The sequence below is a fragment of the Oryctolagus cuniculus genome, chromosome 15, assembly GCF_964237555.1.
Source record: "Oryctolagus cuniculus chromosome 15, mOryCun1.1, whole genome shotgun sequence".
NCBI classification, from domain to species: Eukaryota; Metazoa; Chordata; class Mammalia; order Lagomorpha; family Leporidae; genus Oryctolagus; species Oryctolagus cuniculus.
In genome coordinates, this window is record NC_091446.1 from 64,799,633 (window position 1) to 64,817,329 (window position 17,697).

The window sequence follows — 17,697 nt, forward strand, 5'->3', positions numbered from 1 at the left end:
TTGCATCTACTGGTTCACTCTCCAAATGGCTGCAACTGCCAGAGCTGGACTGAACTGAAACCAGGAGCCAGGAGCTTCCTCCAGGTCTCCTATGTGGGTACAGGGGCCCAAGCACTTGGGCCATCTTCCACTGCTTTCCCAGGCCATAGTAGAAAGCTGGATCTGAAGAAGAACAGCCAGGACATGATGCTGACACCATAGGTGGAGGTTTAGCCCACTATGCCACAGTGCTGGCCCCATCTTCTGACATTTCTTAAAGGAAAAGGGACTGCTGGTTTGGGAAAATGTGGCTCATTTTCTCATCTGGAGAGCCTTTTACTTTTTTTTATATATTTTAAAAATTTATTTGAAAGAGATACAGATATTCCATTTGTTGGTCATTCCTCAGATTTCCACAACAGCCAGGGCTGGGTCAAGTTGAAGCCAGAAGTCTGTGATTAATTGCAAGTTTCCCACATGGGTGGCAAGGATCCAAGTATTTGAGCCATCTTCTGCTGCCCCCCAGGGCGAGAAACTCAGATTGGGAGTGGAGCTGAGGCTTAACCTAGGCACTCCAGTATGAGATGTGTGTGTCCTTAGTGGCATCTTAACCATTGCGTCAAATGCCTGCCCTCAAAGAGTCTTTTTCCTTTTTGTAAGGTTTATTTATTGTTTATTTGAAAGAATGACAAAGAGGGAGAGGGAGAGAAAGTGAGAGAGGAGAGGAGTAGAGACAGATCATTAATCTGCTTGTTCACTCCAAATGGATGCAGTGGCTGGGGCTGCTAGGGCTGGCCCAAGCTGAAGCTAGGAACCTGGAACTCCATTTGGGTCTCCCACATGGGTGGCAGAGGCCCAAGTGGGCCATCATCTGCTGCTTTCCCAGGCATATTGTTAGCAGGGAGCTATATCAGAAGCAGAGAAGCCAGCTCTCTGTTATGGGATTTGGGCTTTCCAAGCAGTGGCTTACTTCATTGTGCCACAGTGCCAGTGTCTGGCAAGTCTTTTTGACTTTGATATATTTCTTAATTTTTTAAGATTTATTTATTTTATTTGAAAGGCAGTTACAGAGTGAGAGGGAGAGACAGAGATCTTCCACCCGCTGGGTCACTCTCCAAATGGCTGCAAGGGCTGGAACTGGGCCGATCTGAAGCCAGGAGCCAGGTGCTTCTTCTAGGTCTTCCAGATGGATGCAGGGGCCCAAGGACTTGGGCCATCTTCCACTGCTTTCCCAGGCCATCAGCAGGGAGCTGGATCAGAAGTGGAGCAGCTGGGACTTGAACCGGCGCCCATATGGGATGCCAGCACTACAGGCGGCGGCTTTACCTGCTATACCACAGTGTCAGTCCGACTTTGATATATTTCTAAGTTTCAACTTTATTGCTGTGGGATAGAGTCTTATTTGCCCTTTACTTTTTCTAGTTTTATCATAAGTCCTCTTAAAGTAACTGAATGAAAGTTGGCCAGCCTACCAGGGGTTTGATTACCATCTCTGCAATTCTTTTGATTGGGTATTCATCCTCTCTTCCCGTGTATTCACACTGATGCTTACCTGAAGGAAGGTAGCATCTGCTTCCTCACCTTACCCGACCATTTCTGGCTGTCTAATTATCTCCTTACCCTGTCCCCTGTTCATCAAGTGTAGAGTCATTCCAGGTAGATTCATTTTTACATGATTACTGCTGTCTGTTTTCTTGCTCTGGCTCAGAATGTATTTGGGGAGAGGAGGGGGAAGGCATGGCAGAGGAGGGGAATGGAATTAATCATATCTAATGGTTTTCGATCAGAGCTGCAGCTTTCCTGGAATAGGAGAAACTACAGGTTGCCTGCCATTAATTTGGGGTCGGGGCAGCTCCCCAAGAAGCCTGTTGGCAATGGTGCCTGCCCAAGCCCTTGCTGCTGCTCTGGTGGAAGATCGGCATTGCAGCAGTTTGTGTGGTCTCCAGAAGGAGAGCAGACCTGCTGCATGAGGTGTTCCCTGGCAAACTGTTAGTTTCTGTGCTGTGCCCTAGCATGTCTTTCTCATGACCCTCTGGAGCCTAGTGATTCCTCTTCCTTTTGTCACCTCACTCATTTCACTTCTTCCCTGAAGATTCAGGTCATTGAAGATGACAGGAACAACCGGGGTTCAGAGCCATTTGTTACAGGAGTCCGGGGCCAGGTGCCACCCCTAGTCACCACCAACTTCCTGGTGAAAGACCAAGGTGAGAAGGGCATGAACTCCTCCTGTGAGGGCGTTTTCTCCAACATAATCAGCTTGTAGATTGGGTTTTTGTCAGTCTTTAACCAGAGACCAGCCCAACCCCCTATCTTTCTGGGAGCAAAACCTACCAGCTCCAGCATTTGTGGAGGTGATGGGGTGGATTACCATGGAGAGCTGGTGTCTGGAAAGATTCTGTGATCTGACTCAGGTGTTCTGCCTCCTCCCCAGGGAATGCAAGTCCCCGGTACATCCGATGTACATCCTATAATATCCCTTGCACATCTGACATGGCTAAGCAGGCTCAGGTGCCCCTGGCAGCTGTCATAAAGCCGCTGGCAAGGCTGCCCCCAGAGGAGGTGAGTCAGGGAGGGGGCTAGGGTAAAATGAGAGGGAGGAAGGGAGGGGGAACAGGGATCCCTGCTAGGTGTGATTCTGGCTGTTCAAGTGGGATATCTTGGTCGGACTGAAGGCAAGAGTATTTGCAGCAGTTTCTGTCCCAGGACCCGTGCCTGGAGGAGATGGTAGCAGATGAGAGCAAAAGCCCAAGAAATTGCTGCATAGGAACAAGGTGCAGAGGAAAAGCAAACAGCATGAAAAGAGCAGGGCCAGTTTTTAGGGGAGAAGACAGCTGAATATGAGGACCTCTACTGTCATGGTCATCTCCAAATGAGAAGAACATCATTCTGTGCTTTCCTTATAGGCAGTCCTGTCAGCCCAGGTAGGTTAGGGATGTTAGGATAGCATATAAGAGAACAGGTAGTTTAAAATCCTTGGGCCCTGATCTGTCATTCCAGCACCTGAAATCAGCATGAGAAGAGCTGGGCAGCTGCTCAGCCAGGCCTTGGTAGGATGTCCTGATGTTCATGCATCTTTTCTCCAGCTTAAGATAGAGTCCTCTGGAACTGGAACCTCAAAGTTTAGTTCATATGGTGTGTGTGTATGTGTATTAATATTTATTTATTTGAAGGAAGAATGTGTGTTTGAAAGAGTGCTCTTCCATCCACTAGTTCATGCCCCATAAAGCTGCAACAGCTAGGGCTGGGCTAGGCTGAAGCCAGGAGCCTGAAACTGTGGGTGGCAGGAACTCAGGTACTCCAGCCATCATCCATTGCTTTCCAGGCACATTAGCAGGGAGCAGGATAAGAAGTGGAGTAGCCAGGACTTGAACTGGCACTCTTATATGGGATACAGGGGTCCCAAGTGGTAGTTTAATCTACTGTGCCACAAATCCTGCCCCTGTGTTTTTGTTTCTTTATTTATTATCATTTTATTTGAAAACAGTGATAGACAGAAAAATCTTCCATATGCTGATTTACTTCCCAATGCCTTGAACAGTTGGGGCTCAGGCTGGCCAAAGCCAGGAGCATGGAACTCATTTTGGGTCTTCCACTTGGGTGTCAGAGACCCAAGTACTTGAGCCATCATCTGCTGTCCCCCTTAGTGTGCCTTAGCAGGAAGCTAGAATCAGAAGCAGAGTTGGGACTCAAACCCAGGCATTGTTTTTTTTTTTTTTTTTTTTAATTTTCATTTATTTTATTTGAAAGGTAGAGAGAGATCTTCCGTTTGCTGGTTCACTCCCCAAATGCCTGCAACAGCGAAGTTGGGCCAGGTTGAAGCCAGGAGCCCAGGATTCAGTCTGGATTTCCCAGGGACCCATGTGCTTGAGATATCATACACTGCTTCCCAGGATGTGCATTTAGCAGAGACCCAAATTGGAAGTGGAACAGCCAGGACTCGAACCAAGCACTCTGATATGGGATGCAGGTGTCTTAAAAAACATCGTAACTGCTGTGCCAAATGCTCCCCTTTGGTTTTTCTTTTTTTCTTTCTGGGTCCCAGTGGGAATGGTTGGCCACTGGTCTCTTTATCTGTTTGACATCTGCTTAGGGCATAAATAAGTGTCATAAAATCCTGAGAGTAGAGCAGTGTCATAAATAACTTGGTTAAAGAAGGAAGCAGGAGTCAAGATTCCTAATGCAAGAGCAAAGGGGAATGAAGACGGACCCAGAGTCTTAGATAATCTTTGGCTTTCTCCTCATTTTCCCTTGGCAACCCCTAGCTTGGTTTCACATTTCTACTTCAAGAAGAAGTATAGTTCTGGGAGTGGAGAGTAGGAAAAAGAAACCATTGAATTTAGACACCTGGGGACATTTTCCTGTGATCGGCACCCTCATCCTTAGACCTCATTGCCTTCCACTGTATTTCCTCCCCAGGTGGAGTATCTGAGCCATGCTCCTTCTCCCTCCAGGTTGTTCTCCTCGTCTGCTACCACATGTCTGAACCCACTGTAGCTTCCCTCCATGTCTCAGCCCCCTCCCCTTTACTCCTCAGGCTTCACCTTATGTTGTGGATCACGGAGAATCAGGCCCTTTGCGTTGCAATCGCTGCAAAGCGTACATGTGCCCCTTCATGCAGTTCGTCGAGGGAGGGAGGCGCTTCCAGTGCTGCTTTTGCAGCTGTGTCAATGATGGTATGTATGTTCATAGAGGTGGGATTTGGGGAAGGTCTTGACTGCATGTTCATTGTTCTCTGTTTAGATAAATTAGGGTCTGTTTTTCAAGAGCTGGGGATATGAGGCTCAACTAGGGCCAGAATTACTAAGATTAAGAGTAGACCCTTGAGTAACACACTGCCTTACTCCCCACAGTTCCCCCCCAGTATTTTCAGCATCTGGATCATACCGGCAAACGTGTGGATGCTTATGATCGTCCTGAGCTATCCCTGGGCTCTTATGAATTCCTGGCCACTGTAGATTACTGCAAGGTGAGAGAGGGTAGCAGGGGGTGGAGCAGTGGGAGGAGGATAATGAGACAGCTAAGAACTGCTGTTGTCATTTCCCTCACTCCTTCTAAGTCCCCTTTGATGCTGACTTCTCTCTAGTTAATTGGCCTGCTTAACAAAACCCCTCTCCTCGCAACATTTCCTTCCTCTGCAGAACAATAAGTTCCCCAGCCCTCCTGCCTTCATCTTCATGATTGACGTCTCCTACAATGCCATCCGGACTGGCCTTGTTAGGCTCCTCTGTGAGGAGCTAAAGTCACTGTTAGACTTTCTACCTAGGTGAGCGTTCCGGAGCCCAGGTGCTTCCTTCTGTTAATGTTGGGGTGTCTAGGTTGACTGGGCAAATGGGTCCTGATATCATGATGTTGTGGGTGATGGAAAAAGCGGCAAATCTGGGTAACAGTATCACCTTCTATAGGGAAGGCGGGGCAGAAGAGTCAGCAGTTCGCGTTGGTTTTGTCACCTACAATAAGGTGCTCCACTTCTACAACGTGAAGAGCTCATTGGCCCAGCCTCAGATGATGGTTGTATCTGATGTGGCTGACGTGTTTGTGCCACTGCTGGATGGATTCCTGGTCAATGTCAATGAATCTCGGGCAGTCATCACCAGGTAGGAATCAGATTGTGGAAGTAAAAGAAAGTGGAAAGGGTCCAGCCCAAAGGCCAGAGAATGTATCATAGGAATCAGTAGATGGACAGGGGCTGTGGCTGTGGCTGTGGAGTTTTAGAGTCTTGAGGCCAATAACTCTTCTGGGAATTAAGAACTGAAGCATCTGGGATCAGAATAGCAATTCTGGTTGTCTCCCATCACCTATCTCTTCAGCTTGTTGGATCAGATTCCAGAAATGTTTGCAGACACAAGGGAGACAGAAACAGTATTTGCCCCAGTTATCCAGGCTGGCATGGAAGCTCTGAAGGTAAGGCTGAAGTCCCTGGCATCCTCCATCACCTCCTTTCCTCTGGCTTCTCACCCTGGGATACAGCTTCTGTTACTTCAGTGGTTGATGACTGTCCAGTAATTCAACCTGTCTGAACGTTGTTGGTGCTTAATACATGCAAGGGAAGGGATGAATGAATAACAGATGATGAAAGATAGACATAGGGTGCTGTCTTGTTTCCTAGGCTGCCGAGTGTGCAGGGAAGCTGTTTCTGTTCCACACATCCCTCCCCATTGCAGAGGCCCCAGGGAAGCTGAAGAACAGAGATGACAGGAAGCTGATCAACACAGACAAGGAGAAGGTGTGGGACTGGAAGACGGGGGGAGGACTTCCCATTACAGAATAAGGTGGTGACTCTTCATAATGTCGTACTCTAAGCTTTCTTGAGGGGGACTGGGACCAAACGCCCTGCCTTTTCACATGTCACATCAGTGACTGCCAGCATTCTCCACTGTTCCCATACCTCCCTATCCCACCTTGAGCCAAAAGCCCTTGGTAGACTTTTTTATAAGAACATTGTACTATTATTGCAAATTCCTAGGAACTAACAGCCTGTATTACATATATAGGTTTCACACACAGAGCTGAGATATTTGATATTGTCTTTTTCCTCCCCAGACATTGTTCCAGCCTCAGACAGGTGCCTATCAGACCCTGGCCAAAGAGTGTGTGGCCCAAGGCTGCTGTGTAGATCTTTTCCTCTTCCCTAACCAGTATGTGGATGTGGCCACGCTCTCTGTGGTGCCCCAGCTCACTGGTGGCTCTGTCTACAAATATGCTTGCTTTCAGGTATAGTGTGGGATTCTGGGTGGCAGGTGGCACGAGACTGGGAATGTGTGCTTACATATGAAGTGGCTCTTTAACCACTGTCTCATTGACAGGAGGAATAGTAGCCGTGCAGTGGAAAGAAGTAAGCCTGAGAGCATGATGGTTAGGAGCAAGGGCCTTGCAGTCAGTCCTGTGTTGATTTTCTGGCCTCACAACTTACTGGCTCTAGGACCTCCATTTTTTTTTTTTTTTAATTAAGAAATGTTTAAATTTATTTTCCTTTTATTTGAAAGGCATAGAGAGACAGAGAGAGAGAGATACAGAGAGATCTTCCCTCCACTGATTCAATCCCCAAATACCTGCAACAGCCAGGGCTGGGCCAGGTAGAAGCCACATGTCTCCCATGTGGGTGGCAGGGGCCTAAGTACTAGAGCCATTACCTGCTGACTCCCAGTGGGCATTAGCAAGAAGCTGGAATTGGAAGTAGAGCTAGAACTCAGGCACTCTGACATGCCTGACATACAGGCATCCCAAGTGATGTTCTAACCACTGTGCCAAATGCCTGTTACTCAAATAAATTAATTAGTTCCTTTGTTCTTTAATTTGTAAAATGGGTTGTGAGATGTGTTAATTAGGATTTGTTTACAGAGTTAAGTAATTATATGTGAACTACTCAGTGTGGTAACTGGCGTGTAGTAAGTGCTTAAAAGCTATCATTGTCATCATCATGATAATCTTCACTGTTAGTGTTATTCAAATAAAGCAGATGTGTGGAGTGGGAGAGGTGGGAGAGGTGAAGGGAGGCGGACTGCAGGGGGAGCTGTTTACTCAGTGATGTGACTCTGCGTGTGGGGGAACTGCAGGCAGAGAATGACCAGGAACGGTTCCTGAGCGACCTGCGTCGTGATGTACAGAAGGTGGTTGGCTTTGATGCTGTGATGCGAGTCCGGACAAGCACCGGTCAGTCCTGGCTGGAGGAGTATGTGGGAGGAACACTGAGAGGGAGGCACGTGGTACCTGTCCTACCTTAGCCCTCACCCTATTTCCTGTGATTTCAGGTATCCGTGCTGTAGATTTCTTTGGCGCTTTCTACATGAGCAACACAACAGATGTGGAACTGGCTGGGCTGGATGGGGACAAGACAGTGACTGTGGAGTTCAAGCATGATGATCGACTCAACGAAGAGAGTGGTGCCCTCCTTCAGGTGGCAGGCCAGAGGCAGGGGCCAGGGAGGAAGTGTGGGATGTCAGTCTCTGGGTATAAAAAGGCTGCAGGGAAGAGGGTGAGGAGTGGGGAGAGAGGCCTGGCAGAGGAGGCTGAGGGGAGAGACTTCATAATAGAGCACAGGGGCAGTTTTCCTGGGGGCTTCTGTGAGGTAGGGGTGTGAGTTTTCCTTTTTCCCTTCCTCTAGTGTGCCCTGCTTTACACCAGTTGTGCAGGGCAACGTCGGCTCCGCATCCACAACCTGGCCCTGAACTGCTGCACCCAGCTGGCTGATCTGTATCGAAACTGTGAGACTGACACGCTCATCAACTACATGGCCAAATTTGGTGAGGGTAGAGGCCGAACAGGGAGGGAGTAGGGCTGAGAGAAAGGTCTAGGATGGTCAGTGAGCCCTTGGTAGGTGTGATGGTGGGAAGGCATGTATGGTGGGTACCTAACCAGTGATGTGCCCTGTCCCTTTCCTGTCCAGCATACCGGGGAGTCCTCAATAGCCCTGTGAAGACTGTCCGTGATAGTCTCATCACCCAGTGTGCCCAGATCCTGGCCTGTTATAGAAAGAACTGTGCCAGCCCTTCCTCTGCAGGACAGGTGAGGAGGGATGTTAATGGAGGGGTTACTGTGATAACATTTTTGCATTTGGGAGGCATTTTTCATGACTGATTTCATTTAATTTGATGAACCCCTCAGTTGATCCTTCCTGAGTGTATGAAGCTACTCCCAGTTTACCTGAACTGTGTGTTGAAGAGTGATGTCCTGCAGCCTGGAGCTGAAGTCACTACTGATGACCGTGCCTATGTCCGACAGCTGGTTACCTCCATGGATGTGGCTGAGACCAATGTCTTCTTCTATCCTCGGCTTCTACCACTGGTATGACTGAGGGAATGTGAGACACTGCACTGAATAAAGTCTCTTAGGAGAGGGGAAAAGGGCAACATTATCTGTGACTGACATTAGTGGATTTTTTTCAAAAGATTTATTTTATTTATTTGAAAGAGTTACCAGGAGAAGTAGAGACAGAGAGAGAGAGAGAGAGAGAGAGACTCTTTCATCTACTAGTTTACTCCCCAAATGGCCTCAGTGGCTGGAGCTGAGCTGATCAAATCTCTTCCGGGTTTCCCATGTGGGTGCAGGGGCCCAAGGACTGGGGCTGTCCTGTGCTGCTTTCCCAGGCACATTAGCAGGGAGCTGGATTGGAAGTGGAGTAGCTGGATTCAAACTGGCACCCATATGGGATGCTGGTGCTGCAGGTCAGGGCCTTTTTTTCAATTTTATTTTATTTGAAAGGCAGTTACAGAGAGGCAGAGAGAGGGAGAGAGAGAGAGAGAGAGAAAAAGAGCTTCCATCTGCTGCTTCACTCCCCAATTGGCTGCAGTGGCCAGAGCTGTGCCAATCCAAAGCTAGAAGCCAGGAGCTTCTTCTTGGTCTCCAACACAGGTGCAGGGGCCCAACGACTTGGGCCATCTTCCACTGCTTTCCCAGACCATAGCAGAGAGCTGGATGGGAAATGGAACAGCCAGGACTTGAACTGGCGCCCATATCGGATGCTGGCACTGCAGGCGGCAGCTTTACCTGCTATGCCACAGCACTGGCCTGTCAGGGCCTTAACCCACTGTGCCACAGTGCCCATCCCTGAATTTTTTTTTACATACATTATCTGATATAATTTTCATATACAGAGTTAGAGACCCTCAGAAGGGATGGTGTATGGAGATGTAGCTTTCTGAATTGGGAAGGGGTGGCACAGATGTGTTCTCTGGTCCTTGGTAACCTTCTGCTCCCTCTTGTCCTTGTGTCTAGACAAAGTCTCCCATTGAGAGTACCACTGAACCACCAGCAGTTCGAGCATCTGAAGAGCGTCTAAGCAGTGGGGATATATACTTGCTGGAGAACGGGCTCAATCTCTTCCTCTGGGTGGGAGCAAGTGTCCAGCAGGGTGTTGTCCAGAGCCTTTTCAGCGTTGCTTCTTTCAGCCAGATCACCAGTGGCTTGGTGAGGGCATGGTGTGGGTATTAGAAGTACAATTCCTGATATAAGTGGGAGCTGATAAAGTTAGAATGCTAGACCCTTAAATATCAGGAAACAATAGGGGGAGTGGGAATGTATCATTGTTCCCTGCTTCGTGGTACCAGATGATGTGTAAATCTTGTGCTGTCCCATCTTGACTGAACTCAAGAGTACCTTACCATGAATGAATGTTGTGTTCCAGAGTGTTCTGCCAGTTCTTGATAATCCACTGTCCAAGAAGGTTCGAGGCCTCATCGATAGCTTAAGGGCACAGAGATCACGGTACATGAAGGTAACACTGATCTGAACCCTGGATTTCTTACCTTATCGAGTCCTCACCTGGAAAAGAGGGGATGGGGAGTAGGTGACTAGGTCATGGGATTTCTGGGCAGGTTTAATTCCTTTTGGCCCCACCTCATAACCCTGTGTTCTGGCCGTAGCTTATCGTGGTGAAACAGGAGGACAAGCTGGAGATGCTGTTCAAGCACTTCCTGGTGGAAGACAAAAGCCTGAGTGGGGGAGCATCCTACGTGGACTTTCTCTGTCACATGCACAAGGAGATTCGGCAGCTACTGAGCTAAAGCAAGAGGGTAACTGGCATAGGGTCTCAGGCCAGCTTCTATAAAGTAATCCAGGATGGCAGAGAAATCGGGACAATTCCATATCTTATAAGTCATGTAAGCTGACCTCAGTCTCTTTGCTGGGAGGGGGAGACATAAGGAGGCACCTTCTTTCTGGGCTCAAGTATCCTACCACTCTTGTCATGTCCTGCTGATGGAAGGTGCCCTCATCCCCTCACTCTACCCTCCGTTTCCTGCTAATCCTGTTGTAATGAATGTAGTTTCTCAGTTCACTGTATATGATTTGGTGTTGGGGGTCTGGAGGCACCCAGACCCTAGCAATATTATATGTCCCTTTGGACCAGCCTCCAAGAGGAGAGGGACAAGCAGGAAGGAGTGGGGATCCCAGCATTACTAGAGGGGTTGGCTAATTCAGCTCAGTGTCATCAACAACTTCCTATATTAGGGATAAAACATACAGGTGCACAAGAGCTGGGGTATAGACCGTAGGTGATGGAGAGACAACGGATGGGTCCTTCTTGGGCCTGGGGAACAATAGCCACGTAAGCATTACTGAGGGTGGTTGATTTTCTCTCTCTGCTTCCACCACGTGTTCTCTGTCCCATGCAATGACCGGTGATCACATTGTGGGTGGAGGCACACTGTCAGAGATGAATGAGCCTGGGAACTGAGTTGCAAAATATGTTAACACCTGGGAGAGGTACCAGCCCCCATCCAGCTGGAGAGGGCCCAACACTAGATGGTTCTGGAGGGAGCCTGATCATCAACTTGCAATACCTCACAGAGCCAGCCCACATCCCACTCTGAGCTCCCACTGGAAGCACTGCTTCTCCAAGCCGGTGGTTGTTGGGAGAGGGGCAGAGGTAGTCGCAGCCATGTTCTCTCCCACCGCGACGCCACTAGGGCTGTGGTACTGACCGAGTGGCTGACAGTTACCTTCAACCCCAACTGGCTGGGGCAGAACAAGGGCTAGGATTGATGGTGGCCAGGCTTGCCTGCTCCCAGCCTGGGATGCCCCTGCTCTGGACCTCTCATTTCTCTTCATTGGTTTATTTTTCAATGCATCTTTAATTTGTAAAGAAATAAAATAAATTAAGATGTAACCAGTAGCCTCATCTCCAGCTGTCATTTTCTCCAGCTCTGGCCACCGGGTGAGGAGCTGCGCATGCGCAGCGCGCCCCCTTGGTGTAAAACCTCGTCCGGTCGCTACTCGCCGCGGGGCGGGTCTTGGTCGGTGGGCGGGGTGCCTGCTGCCAGAGTGGACATGGCGGCCGGCCGCGTCGCGGCTGTAATAGCCGCCCTCGCAGTGCTGAGTGTCTGTGCGGCTAGCGGCTCTGGGCCTGCGGGGGAGACCGAGGCCGGCGGGGAGGCAGAGTGGGCGGAACCGTGGGATGGCGCGGTTTTCCGGCCACCCTCGGCGCTGGGTGCGGTGGGGGTGGCGCGCAGTCCTGGGGCCCAGCAGCCGGGGGAGGAGGCAGCGGACTTGCCAGTGCTACTATGGTGGAGCCCGGGGCTATTTCCCCACTTCCCGGGTGACTCGGAGCGCATCGAGTGTACGCTCGGCGCGTGCTTGGCGTCCCGGGACCGACGAGTGCGGGGAGACTTGCGGACGCGCGCGCTGCTCTTCTACGGCACCGACTTCCGCGCGTCTGACGCGCCGCTGCCCCGCCTGGCGCACCAGAGCTGGGCGCTCCTGCACGAGGAGTCGCCCCTCAACAACTTTTTGCTGAGCCACGGCCCGGGCATCCGCCTCTTCAACCTTACCGCCACCTTTAGCCGCCACTCGGACTACCCTCTGCCGCTGCAATGGCTGCCCGGGACCGCCTACCTGCGCCGCGCGGCGCTTCCGCTGCAGGAGCGCGCGGAGTGGCGGCGCCGGGGCTACGCACCCCTGCTCTACCTGCAGTCGCACTGCGACGTGCCGGCGGACCGGGACCGCTATGTGCGCGAACTGATGCGCTACATCCCGGTGGGTGGGGGGCCGGGAGCGGGCCGGGGGAGGGGAGGGCCGGGCCGGGCTGAGGCTGGACCCAGGGTGCCCCGGCCGTACGCTTTTGAGCTTTTGACGGCGGTACTCTACCCCCGCTCAGGTGGACTCATACGGGAAATGCCTGCAGAATCGGGAGCTGCCCACCACCCGGTTACAGGACACAGCCACGGCCACCACCGAGGATCCAGAGCTGTTGGCCTTTCTGTCGCGCTATAAGTTTCACTTGGCTCTAGAAAATGCCATCTGCAACGACTACATGACGGAAAAACTGTGGCGCCCCATGCACCTGGGGGCCGTGCCGGTGTACCGCGGCTCGCCGTCTGTGCGGGACTGGATGCCGAACAATCAGTCCATCATCCTTATTGACGACTTTGAGTCGCCTCAGAAGCTGGCAGAGTTTATCGACTTTCTGGACAAGAACGATGCGGAGTATATGAAATACCTGGCATACAAGCAACCGGGGGGCATCACCAACCAGTTCCTTCTGGATAGCCTGAAGCGTCGCGAGTGGGGTGTGAACGATCCTTTACTGCCCAACTACCTCAACGGCTTCGAGTGCTTCGTCTGCGACCACGAGCTGGCTCGGCTGCAAGCCCAGAGAGCCCATGCAGCCTCTCCTGGGGACATCCCAGTCCCCGAGCCTCACATAGCCCAGCCCTCGCACATGGACTGTCCAGTGCCCACCCCCGGCTTTGGCAGTGTGGAGGAGATTCCCGACAATGACAGGTAAGAGTTCCTGGGGTGCTCTGCAGCCAGCAAGTCGCAGCATTTACTCGCTTGCTTGCTGTGGCAGTGAAGGGGGCCGGCAGTATGAGGAAACCACTGCCTGGGCTCCCTTTGCCCTGAGGGTGTCAGGAAGTCCAGGTGGGGAGATGAGGCAAACTGAAAAAGCGGAGTAAAGGTGCAGATACAATTCAAGGCAACAACATATGAAAATCAGCTTATGTGGACAAAGTGTGCAATAGTGATTCAAAAAGAAAGGGGGCCTGTGCAGGGAGCTGAGGAGGGAGACAGAGTTGGGCAGATAAACTGGGCTTGCACTATAAATAGCCTGAATAAGAGGCTCATGAGTTTGGATGGTCCTGAATATCAACTCAGCTATTTGAGCACCTGCTATATGATAGGGGTGGGGGTGGGGAATGCAGAGATGGGCATTTTGAGGGAGGTTTTTCTAGAGTTAGGGTTTATACCTATTAACCAGACATAATTATTAATAGCACTTACTTTCACTCTTAAAGTACCCTGGGGTGGGCATTTGGTGTGGCAGTGAAGATGCTTCTTGGAACAGCCACACTGCCTCCCATACTGGAGTACCTGGGTTAGAACTCTGGCCCTGCTTCTACTTGCATATTCCTGCTAATGCACACCCTGGGAGGCTGCACGTGGGTCTCTGTCACCCATGTTGGAGACCTGGATGGAGCTCCGGGCTCCTGGTCTGAGCCTGGTCCGTCCGGTCATGGCTGTTGCCAGCACTTGAGGAGTGAACCAGTGGAGAGATCTCTGGCTCTACCTCTCACTCTGTCTCTCTGCCTTTCACATAAATTTAGAAAAAAAATTTCAAAAAAGTATCCTGACTTGGGTGACACATTGTATCTTCACCCTAGACAGAACTGAAGGAATGTTTTCAAAAGATTAACAATTAACAGTGGTGGGCAGTGGGGACTGGAAGTGAGTAGACTACAGTAGTAGATGGCAGGAAAATGTGGCATCAGGTGGGGTGGGAAAATGTTGAAGCCACTTGCATTGAGCCACATCTACTGGGAGAAAGGCAGAAAGACTAAACTGGAGAAAGGCTGCTAGGATGGCCTGTAGAAACCTTCCTGAACAATGGATGGCAGCAAAGAGCCGTCTACATATGCTGCTTGCTAAAGTTCTCCACCGAGTAATCTGTACCTACTTTGTGCTAGACATACTATTAGGACTTACTAAACGAAAATTGTAAAACATTAAGGAAATAAATTCTCAGGTTCTATCTTCTAGAAGTTGGATGCACTGCGTCTTCATTTTGATTATTGGATCAAAAGTGAAACTTGGAAATACAACCATCTAGACTCCTCCCTTGCTTGCCTGAGGGAGACTACTACTTCCAAGTCTAGTCCCTGCTGTGCCTGCCTCTGAGCTCCTTCCACATTTCAGAGTAGGCAAGTCAGGAGTTTTAACTCACTGGGAGAGCTGTATGATACTTGTGTGTTGTGACTTACTGCCTGTCACTTGAGCTAGGGCTAGATTTATTCCACGTTTCCCTCCCCTCACAGCAGAGCTTTTATCCTAGCCAGAGACTACTCTGTCTGCTTAATATTTCTTTGGCTCACTCACAGAAACCCAGGACTGTGCTGTAGTCCATAATCCACCTCCCCATTTTGGTATTTCAGCTGGAAGGAGATGTGGCTGCAAGATTACTGGCAAAGTCTGGACCAAGGGGAAGCTCTCACTGCCATGATCCACAACAATGAAACACAACAGAGTAAATTTTGGGATTACCTACATAAGATCTTCATGAAAAGGAACCAAAATCTCTAATTGCTTTTGCAAGAGCCTTTAACTTGGTAGAGCTAAGGAGATCTTATTCTGTCATGCGACAAAAGGAGTATCCACTGCACAAACCCTTACTGAATGTTGCATTATCATGGATTCAAGGAAATCAGTGCCATCCACGGATGTTTTATCTTAACGATGTGTCTGTGGTGAAGACCGCCTCTCCTGAAGACGATATGGAGGCGTCCAGCTGTTGTTCAGTACAAACAGAAGTCCGAAGGTGCTGGTCCAACAGTATTTTTAGAGGACTGCTCGCTTCTCTAAGCTATTTCATCCCCCCAGTTGCACCTGACTACCAGAGAGATAAGATGGGCCAGGTCATGACATACATGTTCTTTTGTTGGATTCCTCAAACCCCTCAATATGTAGTACCTTTCCCAGTCATCTCATTCTCAGAACTGTTGAGTTGGTAAAAAAGCAGAACTGCTGATCTATTTTTATTTTGTAAAATCATATACCTTGCCATTCATGTTAAACTTTTTATTTTAAATGCCTTTTTCTTTCCTGGTTTTAGGCCCTTTTCTACCATTTCAGATGGAGATAGAGAAATCTTGTCATCATCCTTACTGCTGGTTTGCTTCTTTCTTGGCATGTAATTGGAATTTGTTTCCGTCTCATGAACAGAAAGATCCAGTGGCTGATACATGCCATGACAACTTCATACTTCCCTATTCTATTTTAGATCAAAGGTGGGCACTAAGTCTGGCAGAAAAAGTCAGTCCTTCATTCACTCTATTACTGATTTCCTTTCATCGGCTGAGACTTTTTGATGGAGCCCATTCAAGGCCCTAAACTCAAAGGAACATGAAGACAAAGCAGGAGATTTAAACCATGGCAAGCAGCTGGCTAAAAAAAAACCTCAGTCAGGCTTGGGGATGCAGCCAAACCCTTCTATTGCTGTGGTTTGAACATATAGTATAAGGAGTAGGGAGACTATGAGCTTTATCTGGGGCAGTGGAACACAAAAGTTAGAGCTACGCTGGTTGTAGTGTTAATATGACTAGAGAAGTTCCATAGCTTATCGGTACATTTGACTGTAATTTTATTATATCTCTATGGATAGACACATTGGATTCTTCAACTATGCCCCATGCTTAGTAATGAGACATCTAAAGATATGGCCAAGCAAAGTTGTAACTCAGGTTGGTTTCACTGCCAATATCCTTCTTTTCACTTTTTTTTTTTTTTTTTGGACAGGCAGAGTGGACAGTGAGAGAGAGACAGAGAGAAAGGTCTTCCTTTGCCGTTGGTTCACCCTCCAATGGCTGCTGCAGCCGGCGCGCTGTGGCCAGCACACCGCGCTGATCCGATGGCAGGAGCCAGGTACTTATCCTGGTCTCCCATGGGGTGCAGGGCCCAAGCACTTGGGCCATCCTCCACTGCACTCCCGGGCCACAGCAGAGAGCTGGCCTGGAAGAGGGGCAACCGGGACAGAATCCGGCGCCCCGACTGGGACTAGAACCCGGTGTGCTGGTGCCGCAAGGCGGAGGATTAGCCTAGTGAGCCGCGGCGCCGGCTTTCACTTTATTCTTTAATAAAAGATGTCCCTCATAATGGCAGGGAAAATTTGCTTAACCTGTTTGGCCTTTTGCATAAAGAACTGGGAAAGACAGACGTTCAAAAATATATATGTGATATAGTAGACACTCAAAGTCAAATATAGGACTCTGACTTCTAAGCTTTTAGTCTTTTTAAAGGTAGATGCTAATACAGTACAAAATACATATTACACAAGAACAAACCTAGGTTAGGATTGAATTATGTACACGCATTGCATTTCATTATGTGCAATAAAAAGGGTAAGTGATGGTTATGCAAAGAGTGGAATTACTCTTACCTCTCCCATGTAATTATACTAGCCCGCACTGGCATTTAGCACTTCCGCATACAAAGTAGGCCAGTTGTTTATGAATTCCTGGAGACTCGGGCCTGCTTTGTGCTAATTGCTTCCCAGATATTCTCTTTTACTCCCATCACCTTATACGTTTTCACAACAGAACAGGGTAAATGAGGTGCTACATTTCTACAAGGGAAAGCACTTGTGGAACCAGGACTAGCTGCATGGTCCTTGTCAGCTAAAAGCTTCACTTTCCTTACAGATAAAGCGAGCAAAGTCAATTTTCTATGGTTTGAGACCCTGCCTGTTCTGTTTGCAGCAACAAACAGGTTTACTTGCTGCAGGCTGGGTTCTTGGTAGTGGAAGTGTCTGATGGGAATCTTATTTACACTTACTGGAGTGTGTCGGTTGTGCCCCTTTGTTACTGCAAATATTGCTATTTTTTATTATCTCAGGTTTCATTTTGTATAATAAACTGCTTTTTAAAATAGTGTCCTCTGCTTGATTTTTTTGAGGGGTGATTATGATAAAGTTGGAAACTTGTAAAAAATATTTCAAACATTTGTTCATTCAACAAGTACTGGCACTATTATAGGCACTGAGAATTCAGCCATGAACAAGATAGACAAGCTCCCTTCTATTTTTAAATAGGTGTTGGGGCAGGGTAAGGCCATAAACAAAGAAGAAATGAACAAGATAATTCAGACTACAATAGGTGCTATGAAGAAAATAAAACTGATGGTACTTTCTTAAGCCTGGCGAGAGGAATTAATAAGACGAGGAATGCGAAAGAGTTTAAACCTCACCCTAGCCAATGGATCGTTTACAAACGAAAAAACATTCGAAGTAGTAGTTAG

General features: G+C 48.9%; 2 protein-coding genes across 4 annotated transcripts in view; both read left to right on the plus strand.

Annotated features, from left to right (window-relative positions):
- Window positions 1-11,587, plus strand: part of SEC24C (SEC24 homolog C, COPII coat complex component) — a 28,628-nt gene extending 17,041 nt beyond the window's left edge. For 2 of the 3 annotated variants that reach the window (XM_051823209.2, XM_051823207.2), the window contains 17 exons: window positions 2,072-2,183; window positions 2,411-2,538; window positions 4,514-4,652; window positions 4,830-4,945; window positions 5,118-5,242; window positions 5,382-5,573; window positions 5,787-5,880; window positions 6,086-6,202; window positions 6,520-6,690; window positions 7,533-7,629; window positions 7,728-7,873; window positions 8,081-8,219; window positions 8,363-8,481; window positions 8,581-8,760; window positions 9,691-9,882; window positions 10,100-10,189; window positions 10,338-11,587. In XM_051823209.2, coding sequence (XP_051679169.1) covers window positions 2,072-2,183; window positions 2,411-2,538; window positions 4,514-4,652; window positions 4,830-4,945; window positions 5,118-5,242; window positions 5,382-5,573; window positions 5,787-5,880; window positions 6,086-6,202; window positions 6,520-6,690; window positions 7,533-7,629; window positions 7,728-7,873; window positions 8,081-8,219; window positions 8,363-8,481; window positions 8,581-8,760; window positions 9,691-9,882; window positions 10,100-10,189; window positions 10,338-10,478 — 2,298 coding nt within the window. In that variant the 3' untranslated portion in view covers window positions 10,479-11,587. The remainder of the gene's footprint in view (window positions 1-2,071; window positions 2,184-2,410; window positions 2,539-4,513; window positions 4,653-4,829; window positions 4,946-5,117; window positions 5,243-5,381; window positions 5,574-5,786; window positions 5,881-6,085; window positions 6,203-6,519; window positions 6,691-7,532; window positions 7,630-7,727; window positions 7,874-8,080; window positions 8,220-8,362; window positions 8,482-8,580; window positions 8,761-9,690; window positions 9,883-10,099; window positions 10,190-10,337) is intronic. The other variant, XM_051823210.2, reaches the window with a different exon arrangement.
- Window positions 11,588-11,698: 111 nt separating this feature from the next.
- FUT11 (fucosyltransferase 11) lies at window positions 11,699-17,328 on the plus strand. The gene is made up of 3 exons (XM_002718412.5): window positions 11,699-12,447; window positions 12,569-13,194; window positions 14,841-17,328. The coding sequence occupies exons 1-3, from the start codon at window positions 11,743-11,745 to the stop codon at window positions 14,986-14,988; spliced, it is 1,479 nt and encodes a 492-aa protein (XP_002718458.1). The 5' UTR covers window positions 11,699-11,742; the 3' UTR covers window positions 14,989-17,328.
- Window positions 17,329-17,697: the final 369 nt, after the last annotated feature.